Genomic DNA, 14036 nt, shown 5'->3' with positions numbered 1-14036 from the left:
CTGAGCTCCTTTTAGTGGTATTCTCAGCATCGGATCGAGGGATCCTTTGGGCCATGCCTGATAAGATTTTGCCATGTTGTGGAGTCCAAACGGAAAGGGTTCTAACTTCTTGAAAGAACTCTGAGTATACTCCGAGTTGTATTCTTGATAGGCCGAGGCCGCATTCTGGAGCCCCGCCGGAAAAGAACTCGATTTCCCGAAAGAACTCATGTAAGACTCCATCTCGGATGCGGAGCCTGAGTTTGAGTCGGATGCGCAAAGCCACGAAATCTTAGTTGGATCGGACATCACGAGCTGCGCGAATCTTCCGGTGAGTTGATCTGTCGTAGTCGCTGAAAAAATAAAAAGGTCATCATGGTGATCCGAATCTTCGAGGAGACGGCTTCAGAGCTTTCCATCGTCGCCTGCCACATAGATCCATGAACCGAAGATGAGGGTTGATCCCATCGGGAAGATCATGTTGTCGAGGTTCGTCGAGCTCTCGGGTGCAGTTTTGCCGAAAGCCCCTACCTGGCGCTCCAGCTGTCGATGTTTCACCACCGATAGCCTGCCACGGGGTTACCCGGGGCAGTATATTCGAGCTTCAGCGTATGTAGAACTCGACAGTAAACGTAAGAGACAGTCGATTTATCCTGGTTCGGACCCTCGATCGTGATCGAGTAATAGCCCTACGTCCAGTCGGCGTTAGCCTTTGCGTTGGATTGATTATTAGTGTTGTGATGTGTTGTTTTGTCTCTAGGAACTCCGCACTCCTTTATATAGTCAGGAGGCCAGAGTCCTAGTCGATTTACAATAAGATTCCTAGTAGGATTACAGAATAATACTACTACTAAGTTTACAGGGAAAAAATCCTAGTTAGACTAGATCTTCTCCCTGCATTATGGGGTATCCGGTGAGTCCCGTATGGACAATCCCCCTCGCAGCGCTCGTCTCCTCTCGTTCTCCAATTTCCTTGCTATTTGCCTTGCTTGCTGGCCTCGGTTGCTTGAAAGCTGGAGGTTTCCGTGTGAGCTTCGTTTTTTATGTGAAGACCCTGTAGGGGGGCGAGGCTAGAGGTGCGGGACCTGCTGGGCAAGAGGGGCGTGTTGCTCTGGTGCATCGAGGGAGGTGAGAGCTGGGTGCTCATGGTGATGGAACGGGTATTCCAATCTTCCATCAGGTGATGATAACTATCGTTTTGTTGGAGCACGACACACCGATCTGACTAAAGATTCGAACACTACAATTTTAGCACCACAGCTCCTCTGGTTATCAACCGTATCACCAATCCGATTGACCTCGTCAAAAAGGCTAATCCCTGCCTGCGAAACGAAGAACACAAGCAAGAACTCGAAAGTACGCAGCTTTAAAAATATGGGACAAACTACACATGAATGATTAAGTACACGAGTTGGGGTTCCATAAACCGATAGACGACGACTGTCAATGACAAATGATCTAAGCAAAACCTAAAACCTAATGATAGTGGCGGCGACTGATTATAAAGGTCTAAGGGTCGTCGCTAGCATTGGACGCGCCCCCCTAATGGGCTCAAACACGATACATGGCCCAACGGATCAAAAGCAGTGGTGCAACACCTGACAGACTCTGGACGCTGACTTGTTTCAACAATTCTCGTTGACTCCGACAGAATTTGGACCTCAAACCAAGACTATTGGTTAGCTTATGAAATTATCTTTCCATTCATATATGGATCGTCGAAAACGGAGTCCGAATGCGTTCTTGGCGTCCGTTTTAACGCAGACTAGTCCTTAAGGCCGAGGCAGACTCGAAGTCGAGTTGGACCGGGCCTTCCGCTTGTGATGGACGTCCTTACTTGTCTCCTATGCCTCCACAACTCCCTCAAAGTCCTTCATGATCCTCTCCAATGCTTGTAAGCAATATAACATTATTAGGTATTAGGTAGTAATCTATTTTCAAAAGTATGAAAAAATCGTTTAAGAATGACAGACTCTGGACGCTGACTTGTTTCAACAATTCTCGTTGACTCCGACGGAATTTGGACCTCAAACCAAGACTATTGGTTAGCTTATGAAATTATCTTTCCATTCATATATGGATCGTCGAAAACGGAGTCCGAATGCGTTCTTGGCGTCCGTTTTAACGCAGACTAGTCCTTAAGGCCGAGGCAGACTCGAAGTCGAGTTGGACCGGGCCTTCCGCTTGTGATGGACGTCCTTACTTGTCTCCTATGCCTCCACAACTCCCTCAAAGTCCTTCATGATCCTCTCCAATGCTTGTAAGCAATATAACATTATTAGGTATTAGGTAGTAATCTATTTTCAAAAGTATGAAAAAATCGTTTAAGAATGACAGACTCTGGACGCTGACTTGTTTCAACAATTCTCGTTGACTCCGACGGAATTTGGACCTCAAACCAAGACTATTGGTTAGCTTATGAAATTATCTTTCCATTCATATATGGATCGTCGAAAACGGAGTCCGAATGCGTTCTTGGCGTCCGTTTTAACGCAGACTAGTCCTTAAGGCCGAGGCAGACTCGAAGTCGAGTTGGACCGGGCCTTCCGCTTGTGATGGACGTCCTTACTTGTCTCCTATGCCTCCACAACTCCCTCAAAGTCCTTCATGATCCTCTCCAATGCTTGTAAGCAATATAACATTATTAGGTATTAGGTAGTAATCTATTTTCAAAAGTATGAAAAAATCGTTTAAGAATGACAGACTCTGGACGCTGACTTGTTTCAACAATTCTCGTTGACTCCGACGGAATTTGGACCTCAAACCAAGACTATTGGTTAGCTTATGAAATTATCTTTCCATTCATATATGGATCGTCGAAAACGGAGTCCGAATGCGTTCTTGGCGTCCGTTTTAACGCAGACTAGTCCTTAAGGCCGAGGCAGACTCGAAGTCGAGTTGGACCGGGCCTTCCGCTTGTGATGGACGTCCTTACTTGTCTCCTATGCCTCCACAACTCCCTCAAAGTCCTTCATGATCCTCTCCAATGCTTGTAAGCAATATAACATTATTAGGTATTAGGTAGTAATCTATTTTCAAAAGTATGAAAAAATCGTTTAAGAATAAGCTCACCTCTAAGTTAAGTTGATGTATTTGAGCTCGAGTCAATAAAACTTGTATAATGATCAGAGGATCAGCGGGTACATGTGATGTCCTCATCACATGATGAAGAGCGACGACGGCGCGCCGGATGAATAGGAGTTCATGCAGCACGGGCTGGAGGCACAGTGGATCCAGATGTGGGAGAGAAGCAAACGTTGAATGATTGGCCAAATTATTTGGATTCTAATAGATAGAAAAACTGTATTGTGATGGATAATTTCTTGACACAGAATCCTAGCTATAGAAACTATCAATGGATTTTATACTAGGATTGCCCTTACAAACGACGTCTACACGCGCAAGAGGCAGTCGAAACCATCGCATACAGCGTTCGCGAGGAGCGCTCCGTTTCCCTCCGGCGACTGGGATCCTGTGCGCCGCCGGTGGGAGCCTCGTGCGGCCGCCACGCTCGCGCCGCCGCCGGTGGGCGCGCTGCCGTGGAGACCGCAGCCGCCATGGAGAGGGCCGTCGCGGACCTCGCACGGCCCCTGGATGGGAGCTCGCGTGGCCGCCGCTGGCGACGAGCACACGCAGACACGTGTGGGGAGGTCGCGAGGACGCCGTGGACTCGCGCAGCCGCCGTGGACCACGCACGGCCGTCGGCGAGGAGATTGCGCAGACGTTGGTGGGGAGCTGGCGAGGACGCTGTGGATTCGCGCAGACGCCGAACGCGCAGACTCGTGCGGACGCCGTGGACGCCGACGGGGAGCTCGCGTGGCCGCCGCGGACCTCGCACGGCCTTCGTCGGGGATCTCACGCGGCCACTAGTGGGATCTCGCGTGGCCTCCGGGTCCGCCGCACGAACTCGCCGCCGCCTAGCGCCGCTGCGGGACGTCGCGCGCCCAACATCGCGAGCGCAGCGAACCAAGAAGCACGAGCGCAGCCGGTCATAGCTCCGAACTCCATGCTACGAGAACGCATCTTAGATACTTCATACTGGTGCCTTCACAACGCAGAGATGCCCAGCACGACCGGCCGGCCATCTGGCTTCCCGCGGTGCTCGTGCGGCTGCCACTAAGCGCCGCCGGCTGTAGAGCTCGCGGGGAGCTCGCACTCCACCTCCCGTGGTGCTCGTGCGGCCGCCGCCAAGCACCGTCGGCTGCAGAGCTCGAGGGGACCTTGTGCGCGCCACCTCCTGTCGCAGTGTCGCGATCCGCGTCTTGTCCTATCGTAGCGTCCGCGTCTCTCTCCACCCAGTCCGCCGAGCTACTCTCCTCACGTGCCTGCGCATGGGGTCAGGGTGCAGGCGTCTCCCTCCCCTCGCCTCCCTGCGCACAGCAAGCCGGCGATCACCGACGTTGAGACGAAGCCTTCGGCACTGTCGCACTGACAGTTTGCAGTCGCAGGACGCAGGTCGCATCTCAGCACATACGCAGTAAGTCATCCAACTCTCTGATACTTTTTTTGTTTTCCCATTGTTATTATTCAATCATTTGGTTTTCAAATTAATTTGCTTTGGTTGATTTTGAAACACAGGGAATTATAAAATATTAATATGGAAGATGACTTTGACTGTGACTCAGATGAGTATGAACAAGCTGTCGCTGCAGTTGAAGAGGAGATGGAAAATGAAATGGTAGGATTACAAGATGAAGAGGAGATTGAAACTGATGGGGAAGGTATTATAACTCAGTTCAATCCGGGTCACGTTATCACTGATCCGGGGCTTCGTATACCGATTGATCAATTTTCTATCAACATTAGATCCGAAGTTAGAAGGGCTTTCATAGATAAGGGTCCGACTCAACCAATTGGTTATAATTTCCCTAAAACAAATAAGAAAAGATGCTTTCAGAAAAGTTGGTTCAAGCAACATCCTTGGCTTGAATACAGTGTGGAGAAGGATAGGGCCTATTGTTTTCATTGTTATCTTTTCAAGCGTGATCGAATCGATGACAAATTTGGATATGATGTCTTTACAACATTGGGGTTTAACAATTGGAAGAATGCATATTTGGCGCTTCCAAAACATGATGGAAAAATCCACAATCAGTGTAAGACAGCATATGAAGATTTCAAAAATCAAAGAACAAGTGTGAAACATAAGGTTGACAAACATACAAAAGATGCACTAATCAAATATGAAACTCGGTTGGATACATCATTGGGTATTGTGAGTTTGCTCACATTGCAAGGTGAACTATTCCGTGGACACGATGAGTCCCTTGCTTCTTTGAATAAGGGGAATTTTCTAGAGTTTCTTGATTGGTATAAAGAAAGGAATGAACAAGTGAGGCTTGCATTTGATGAGACATGTCCCAAAAATGCCAAGATGACTTCCCCAACAATTCAAAAAGAACTTGCAGAGTGTTGTGCAATTGAGGTCACCAAAGCAATAAAGGAAGAGATGGCGGGTTGTCTTTTCTCCATTCTTATAGACGAATCGCGTGATATATCTGTCAAAGAACAAATGGCTGTGGTTGTGAGGTAAGTAATTGATTATATAATGTTAATTGTTATTGTAATTGATTATATAATTGTTAATGTTAAAATTAGCTAATCAGATTATAATATCTATGTTGTAGGTTTGTGAACAAGAAAGGAAAAGTGATTGAAAGATTTTTAGGTATTAAGCATGTTAAGGAGACAACCTCAGAAGCACTGAAGACAGCAGTTGTTGAAGTACTTGGTGAGCATGGGTTACACATTGCAAATCTACGAGGGCAAGGGTATGATGGTGCTTCTAATATGAGAGGAGAATTTAATGGCCTTCAGAAGGTTATTCGTGATGAGAACCCATATGCTTTCTATGTCCATTGCTTTGCTCATCAATTGCAGTTGGTAGTTGTTTCCATCTCAAGATGTTGTTCATCTATGGAGGATTTCTTTGATTATGTGGCCTTGATTGTGAACACCACTACTTCATCTTGCAAGAGGAAGGATTTACTGCTAGATAAGCAGCGCAGGATTCTTTTAGGCAAGTTGAGCAGTGGAGAGATTTCCACAGGAAGAGGGAAACATCAAGCAACATCCTTGGCTAGACCTGGAGATACAAGATGGGGTTCTCATTACAAGACATTACTTCGTATTGAATCAATGTGGGATTCAGTAATTGAAGTTCTACAAATTGTGTATCAAGATGAGCGTAATCCAAGTAGGGCAGGAGGTTTAGTGGAAATCATGGAGTCTTTTAGCTTTGTGTTCATCATGAAGATGATGTTGCAAATCTTGCGCATCACAAATGAGCTCTCTCTTATCTTGCAAAGGAAGGATCAAAATATTGTTCAAGCCATGTCTTTGGTTATTGATGTGAAAACACGTTTGATGAATTTGAGGAATGATGGTTGGGAGCCACTATTACAGGAAGCCACAAAATTTTGCAGTGAAAATGATATCCCAATACCAAATATGAATGAAGCAGTACCAAGATTTGGAAGATCAAGAAAAGGGGGCAAGAACAACATCACTCAAGACCATTATTTTCGTGTTGATATCTTCTATGCTGCTATAGATGCTATTACCACAGAGTTTGATCAACGGTTTAATGAGGTATCTTCAGAGTTGCTTGTTTGTTTTTCTTGTCTTAACCCGAGAGATTCATTCTCTAAATTTGATGTGCACAAGCTTGCTCGGCTTACTGAGATATATTCTGATGATTTCTCCTATTTCAAAAAGAAGGGTATAAAAGATCAACTTGAGTTATTTATTATTCATGTGAGAAGAATTGAGGAGTTTAGAGATTGTCATGATCTGGCAAGTCTAGCTGTAAAAATGGTTGAACTTGATAGACATACTGTTTTCCCATCAGTTTATCGTCTAATTGAATTGGCATTGATACTACCGGTAGCGACGGTATCAGTTGAAAGGGTCTTTTCAGCTATGAAGATTATCAAAACAGAATTGCGCAACAAGATGTCTGATGATTGGCTCAATTACTTAATGGTGTGCTACATTGAGCGAGAAATATTCAAAGGAATTGATCTTGAGAAGATCAAGAATATATTTCAAAACAAGAAAGATAGGCAAATGCAATTGCCTAGGCCGCCTAGGCGTGACTGAAGCTTCATCGTCACATGGTTAGTTGACTTTACTTGTATTTTCTATAGTTCTTTATATCCTAAATGCTTGTACTTTGTGCTTCGCTATCACAATGTCTAATGAACCATTTTGAGAGATATTACTTTACTATATATGTTATCAACTTTGCCCTACCTTAAATTTTTTTCGTCCTCCGCCACTGATTATACTATAAGTTATTGCTAAAAGCTAGCACTATTGAAAAAGTTAGCTTAGAGCCAATAAATAACTAATACTACTGCGGGTGTGCTAAGGCGTTCTCGCGTTTGCGCCGGAAGTTTCGTACTCTCTCCGGGCAGCCTTGTAAGGCGTTCTCGCGTTTTTGAGCTGGGCCAGTTAGGGTCGGTTTGGTTTCTACAAGAGCTTCTAAAATTCCAGTCAAATCGAATGTTTGGACATATACATGGAGTATTAAATATAGACTAATTACGAAACTAACTGCACAACTTGTGACTAATTTACGAGATGAATCTTTTAAGCCTAATTAGTCCATGATTTGACACCGTGATGCTACAGTAAACATATGCTAATGACGGATTAATTAAGCTTAAAAAATTCGTCTTGTAAATTAGCCTCCACCTATGTAATTGGTTTTGTAATTAATATATATTTAATACTCCTTACTAGTATCCGGGTTCCGATGAGCTTTTATGCCGAGCATTCAAGTCATGTGACTGATGACAAAGCATTTTTGCATGCACCAGTGATTAAAAGCTCGTTTTTTATGCGCCACGTCTTGATTTTTGCCCGCAGCCAACCAATTGTAAGAGAAAAGTATTCATGCCGAGGGGTGTTTGGTTCTCGCTAAAATTTAGTCCCTGTCGCGTAAGATATTTGATACTAACTTAGAGTATTAAATATAAACTAATTATAAAACTAATTGTACAGATTAAGATTAATTTATAAGATGAATCTATTTAGTCTAATTAGGTTCATATTTAATCTTTTTAATTAGTATCAAAATACCTAATATAATATCTACTAAACTTTAGCCCCTGAATTCCAACACATTGTTGCGGCCAGAACAACTACTTGAAGCAACAAAACCGAGTTATTAATTCAGCTGACATCCTCCAGCAGCAGCAGCATGGGAGAGGCTCTTAGTTTGACCTTGATTTTTTTAAGAAAAACTTAATAAAAAATGCGACATAATATATCTGGTATATATAGAAAAAACAATTGCTACTATAAAAAGATGAACAACTTGACACAAAATGTGCGACCTTTGTTTTTTTTAAAATATAAGTACTTTTTATTATATATGATGGTGATGGCAAACAATTGGCAATTTTGCGACTGTGCATAATGAGCATGGGCAGTTGAGTTTGTTCATACGTATATGCGATATATATTCCCGATTCTCGTACCAACAAAATGATCTGGGGATTGGATATTTTCTAGTTGTCCTGCACACGGCTGTGCTTGATCGCATTGTCGTCCATCCCTGCATTTTTTATTTAGTATTAATCCTTTTTGGAAACAAATTAAAGCCATCTTATCCGTGGAAACCAAAATATTTATATATAGCTAGCTCGCATTTGAGTTAGGGCGGTTAGCACCTCCTAAAGCTTAGTTAGCTAAATCTAGTCCTATTTAGTTACTTTTTACTCAAATACTATGAGTAAATGGGACTAAACGAGATTTAGCCAACTAGTCACCAAAATGTTAATAAAAGGGACTAAAAACCTCTCTTAGTCTCTTTTAATCACCAAAACTAGACATCCAGTGACTAAAGTTTAGATCCTGATTTAGATAAGTAAAGTTTAGAAGGGGAGGTTCTTAATCAGATCCCACACTAGCTTAGGTAACCCAAGCTAGCTATGCATATATACGATGTATATGGCGCGTGAATGAATGAGTACAGTGCATGCATCCCCTGGTGCAGTGCCCACTACGTACTGCTTTGTTCCCTTGCTTGGATACTTATCCACATCAGCAAAGGCGTGTGCCTGGCCACGAAAAAGATCCCCAAAATCGTGGCCACATCTTTTTCTTCTCCCGCTTGCGGAGCTAGCTGAGAGCTGCATGCACAACACCCAGGGCCGCGAACGAACCAAACTCCATCGATGGCTTGCTAGCGGCCAAGCAACAGAATGTGGCTGGCTGCGGAGCATCCATCCCCTTCCCCACAACTCCTCACAGGTACGGTCTCGACGGCGCCCCTGGCGGCCCCTAGCTTGCTAGATCTCTATCAGTATGTGTGTCTGCATGCATGTAGCCGGCCGGATGGACCTCGCATCGATCCGTAGTGCAGCCGGAATAAGCTACGACCAAGCCAGCAGCTGTTCACATCAGATCACATGCCATGGCCATGCGGGAGGAGACCAAATCCCGGTGGCCAACCAGCTGGTGGCATGATGCAGCTCGCTAGCTCTCCTTGGACTATTTCCGGCTGATGGCCTTGTGCCCCGAATTTTTTTTATAATTTAGCCGTTTTTTAAAAGTTTATCATAAATAGACCTCTGGAGGAAAGATTTCAGAAAATGGATCCTTAGCTCGGCGCCATTGATGCTGGCGCCGAGCTAACACGTCTCGGCGCCAGCGTCCCTGACGCCGAGCTCCTGGGCTCGGTAGGTGATATGGCAAGAGGCGCTGGCGCCGAGCTCGGCGCCGTAGATATTGGCGCCGAGCCTTCATTACCAATGGGCCCCACGCCTCTCTTCCTCTCCCTCTCTCGCCCTAGCAGAGCAGAGCCGAGCTTCGCCGCCGCCGCCGCCGGCCGCCCTCGCCCGCGCCCGCGCCCTTGCCCGCGCCGCGCCCGCGCCCCGATCCCGCCGAGCGCCACCGCGGCCGCCCCGAGGCCGCCCCGCGCCGTGCCACCGCGGACTGCCCGCGCCCCGCGGCCGCTGCGCCTCGGTGTGTAGGAGTGCCGCACCCCGCAGCCGCGCCACACCCCCGCGCAGCGCCGTTGCCCACGGCTGACGCCCGCGCCCCGGTCCCCTCGCCGGTTCCTGCGCCCGCGCTGCGCCCTCTCCTCGCCTTGGCCTCGCCCCGCCTTGCCGCCCTCCACCGCCGTCCTCGGCCACGGCCGCCGTGCCTCCCACGCCCGTCGAGCCGAACACGCCGCGCGGAGCCCCGGGCATCCCACGCCCGCCGCGCGCCACTGCTATCGTCGACCGCGCCACCGCCGACCCCGCCACCTGCAGCGGCCGGCCGTGCCACCGCTGGCCCGGATCGTCGGCCTGACCCACGCCCATCATCCGCTGCGACTCCGTCGACGTCCGCGGATCAGTCGTTGGAAAGGTAAAAATTATGAATATGCAATGTACCTACTTAGTTGACATTTATTATTTACTAGTTAATGTGATGACTTAGGTAGTTGATTTAGTTAGTGATCTAGTGAGATATATATATAGATAGATATAAACATAGATACATAGGTACATAGATATAGTTAGATAGCTACTTAGATATGTAGTTACATATTTAGTTAACTAAATATGATCTAACTATTTAGTGAGTACATTGTATATATATACGTAGTTATTATCTTATTTACTTAGTTTGTAGTTAGAAAGTACTTATTAGGTACTATCTATCGTCTAATTTGGACTAAAGGACATGTGTTTCGTTACGTGTTTGAACTAGATGGACAACCTAGTGACCATATATCATGGAGGCACCGTTGAAAGTGATCGCTATGGATATGTTGAGTTTGTTGACATGCAAAGCGTGCCTGTGTTATTCAATGATAGGCCTTCATTTAGTGAGATGATTGCAAGGGCTTGGGAAGAGCTGCATTGCCTTGGAGATGATGGCATTGCAGTTGATGGTGTACTACACCTAGGTTCTCCTCCCAACATCTTTAGGCGAATGATCTCAATTGGTTGTGCGGATCAGTGGGAGAACTATGTGAGATCGGCTATGAAGAGCCAGCTGCAATATTTGGATGTGGTTGTGCGTCGGGTGTTAGTTGATCCCATCCCTCATGGGTTTACCCTAGCAATGGATCATCAGGCACACATCGACCCTCCCGTTCTGGAACCTTATCTGCATGTGGAGATTGCACCTATGGTTCCCGATGCTCAATCTGCCCCTAATGCGGTAGTTGGAGATGGTTGTCAGACTCATGTTTCCGTGGCAGATCCTCCTTATGAGATCCTTTTGACACAGAATCATCAGAGTAAGTGTCTTAACCACATGGTTTTTGGGAGCTTACCCCGTTCCTTACATCTATTTCTTTCATTCTTTCCTCATTTCTCTACTGATGTTGCAGGAGACATTCCTAAGAATGTGGATGTGCCCCCTGTTGCTGCGCAAGTGCACTTTGGAGATGGATTCTGTAGCTCCAATAGTGTTGAAATTATGCATGATTCGGAGTCATATGAGATGGCTAGGGCTCTTGATTCTGATGATGATCGCCCTGTTGGAGAGCTGACAGAGAGTGATGTTGAGATGATGAGGCGTATCTTTCTCGGCCGTTGTGATCCCAGAGTTCATGAGTTCAGCGATCTTGCTCATTTCGATCAGGCGTTTGCAGAGGGACGTGATGATGAGCTCCTAGAAGCTCCTGAGGCCGGTCCTAACATGGTAATTGAGAATGGGAGGGTGTTCAATGACCTCCCTGCTTTGAAGAGGTGGTTGCAGGCTTTTGCAGTGATACGAAAGAGACCTTACAAGGTATTACATTCATATGCAGAGCGCCGTTACACAGTTGTGTGTGACAAGGAACGCTATCCATGAAGGGTTTGTGCAAGGAAGCAACAGGTAACCGGAAAATGGAAGATCACAAAAGTTGTCGGGCCACACAATTGTGCTGACCATGAGCTGACACTAAGGCATCGACAGTTGACATCTACCCTCATTGCCAAGCGGTTGATGGGAATTTTGCAGGGAGAACCCAACATGGAGGTGAGGACAATTATCAGGACCGTTGAGGCGTTGTATGGAGGTTATGTTATAACTTATGGTAAAGCATGGAGGGCTAAGCAGCGAGCGTGGAAGATGATATATGGGGACTGGGAGGATGGGTATGAGCAGCTGCCAGTTCTTTTCAATGCAATCAAAGCGGTGAATCTAGGCATGCATTATGAGTACATCCCAAAACCAAATGCATGGAAGGATGGGAGGCAGATATTCTTCCGTGCTTTCTAGTGCTTCCCTCAGTGTGTCGAGGCCTTTAGGCACTGTCGTCCCGTCTTCTCCATTGATGGTACATTCTTGATTGGCAAATACCAGGGCACACTTCTTATAGCCATAACCTATGATGCGAACAACAAGTTGGTTCCTTTGGCATTTGCTTTGGTTGAGAAGGAGAACAATGATAGTTGGGGATGGTTCTTGAGGCTAGTCCGGATACACGTGGTTGGGCCTGGTATGGAGGTTGGCGTCATATTTGATAGGCACCAGGGCATACTTAATGCCACGCGAGAGCAGATAGAGGGGTATGCACCTTTGCACCATCGTTGGTGTACTCGGCACCTTGCCGAGAATTTACTCTGGAAGGATGGTGTGAAGGGCAACTTTGATCTGTTCTAGGAGGCTGCTCGATAGCTTGAGGACAAGTACTTTTAGGAAAAGTTAGAGTAGGTCAGAACCGCATCAAATGCAGAAGGTAGACAATGGCTCACATGTTTGATGATGGATTTGGAGAAATGGATGAGAGCTCACGACGCTGGTGGATGGAGGTATGAGTTTCAGTGCAGCAACATGGCGGAGTCATTCAATAAGTTGCTATTGGAGATACGTGGTATGCCCATGAATGCAATTGTTCAATTCACCTTCTATAAGCTTGTTGCCTAGTTCAACAATAGACACGCCCATGCATTGTAGTTGCGGAGTGATGGAGAGATATGGGCTCCAAAACCAAAGGCACACCTAGAGAAGACAAGAGAAAGGGCTGGCACACATGAGGTTACATACTTTGACCACGCCATAGGGACTTATCAGGTCGAGCATACGGGTGGTACAACGTTCGACGGCGAGGTCTGAGAGTCGAGGATACATGTGGTTGTCCTCCAAGATTTCAAGTGCACTTGTGCTAAACCAAGGCAGTACCACTTTCTATGTTCTCATTTGGTGGCAGCAGCTAGGCATCGCAACTATAATATCGAGAGGAGGATACCTCACGAGTTCAGTGTCGACATGCTTGTGCACACATGGAGCCCCCGCTTCATGCCTTTCCGGGACCCTGGAGAGTGGCCTCCATATGATGGGCCGAAGTACATTGCGGATCCAGCTTACCATTACAACAAGCGTGGATCAAGGCAGAGGATGAGGCACATGATGGTTATGGATCAGACACCTAGAAGAACGAGGCGTGGGAGAGGAACTCTATTTGTTACTGACCCCGAGCAGTACGAGTGCGGCAAGTGCGGTAGACTTGGCCACAATTCACGAAGTTGCCATTGGTAGATTAGTGAGGTGCGACTATTGGTTGATTTTATTATTTTATATTTGTCATATTTATTTAATTAATTATGCATATCTCAATTTATGCTTGTATTTGTGTCAATTACTTATACATTTCTAGGTTCATGTTTTATTGTATATTGAAATTCTAATTCATTCACTTTTTTTCTAGGATGGAGCAATTCCACCTGCTTGACCCGACGTACGAGGCGATCCACCGAGGATGTCTCATAGCATTGGGGCAGGTAATAATCTATAAGTTTTGTTCAAAATTTGGTGAGCGTACATGTGTTCGTGAAGTAACAGGAGACTATGTTTTATTCGATGCAGGACCTTCTACTCCTTCGTCCTAGAACCCACAGTGGGTTCTTGGACATGTGGTACGATGACAGATACACTCATTTCCTGCAAAGAGCTGGCCTAGATGTCATCTCTTTTCAGGTCCATCGTGGGTTGCCCAAGTTCAACTCAGTGGCCATAACTGCGTTGGTTGACAGGTATTAAATTGAATCATTGCCTCCATTCATGGCCATTTGTTCATGCGATTGACTTTTTGGCAAGTAATCTTGCTTTGTCTTAAAATATAG

General features: G+C 46.1%; 2 protein-coding genes across 2 annotated transcripts; one reads left to right on the top strand and one right to left on the bottom strand.

Annotated features, from left to right (window-relative positions):
• Positions 1–4576: 4576 nt before the first annotated feature.
• LOC136532533 (uncharacterized) lies at positions 4577–7080 on the top strand. Its single transcript, XM_066525120.1, has 2 exons — positions 4577–5508; positions 5607–7080. The coding sequence occupies exons 1-2, from the start codon at positions 4577–4579 to the stop codon at positions 7078–7080; spliced, it is 2406 nt and encodes an 801-aa protein (XP_066381217.1).
• A 2654-nt stretch (positions 7081–9734) lies between these two features.
• On the bottom strand, positions 9735–10295 carry LOC136532532 (uncharacterized). Its single transcript, XM_066525119.1, has one exon. It carries the CDS (start codon positions 10293–10295, stop codon positions 9735–9737), a length of 561 nt encoding a protein of 186 aa, XP_066381216.1.
• Positions 10296–14036: the final 3741 nt, after the last annotated feature.

The sequence above is a fragment of the Miscanthus floridulus genome, unplaced genomic scaffold (assembly GCF_019320115.1).
Source record: "Miscanthus floridulus cultivar M001 unplaced genomic scaffold, ASM1932011v1 fs_647_6_7, whole genome shotgun sequence".
NCBI lineage: Eukaryota > Viridiplantae > Streptophyta > Magnoliopsida > Poales > Poaceae > Miscanthus > Miscanthus floridulus.
This window is presented reverse-complemented; position numbering and strand designations above follow the sequence as displayed.

Bases quoted from the DNA above. Each gene is read 5' to 3' on its own strand.
- LOC136532532 (XM_066525119.1), bottom strand. From the start codon at position 10,295: ATGGGCGTGGGTCAGGCCGACGATCCGGGCCAGCGGTGGCACGGCCGG.
- LOC136532533 (XM_066525120.1), top strand. From the start codon at position 4,577: ATGGAAGATGACTTTGACTGTGACTCAGATGAGTATGAACAAGCTGTC. The intron at 5,509-5,606 runs GTAAGTAATTGA...TCTATGTTGTAG, and splicing joins CAAATGGCTGTGGTTGTGAG to GTTTGTGAACAAGAAAGGAA.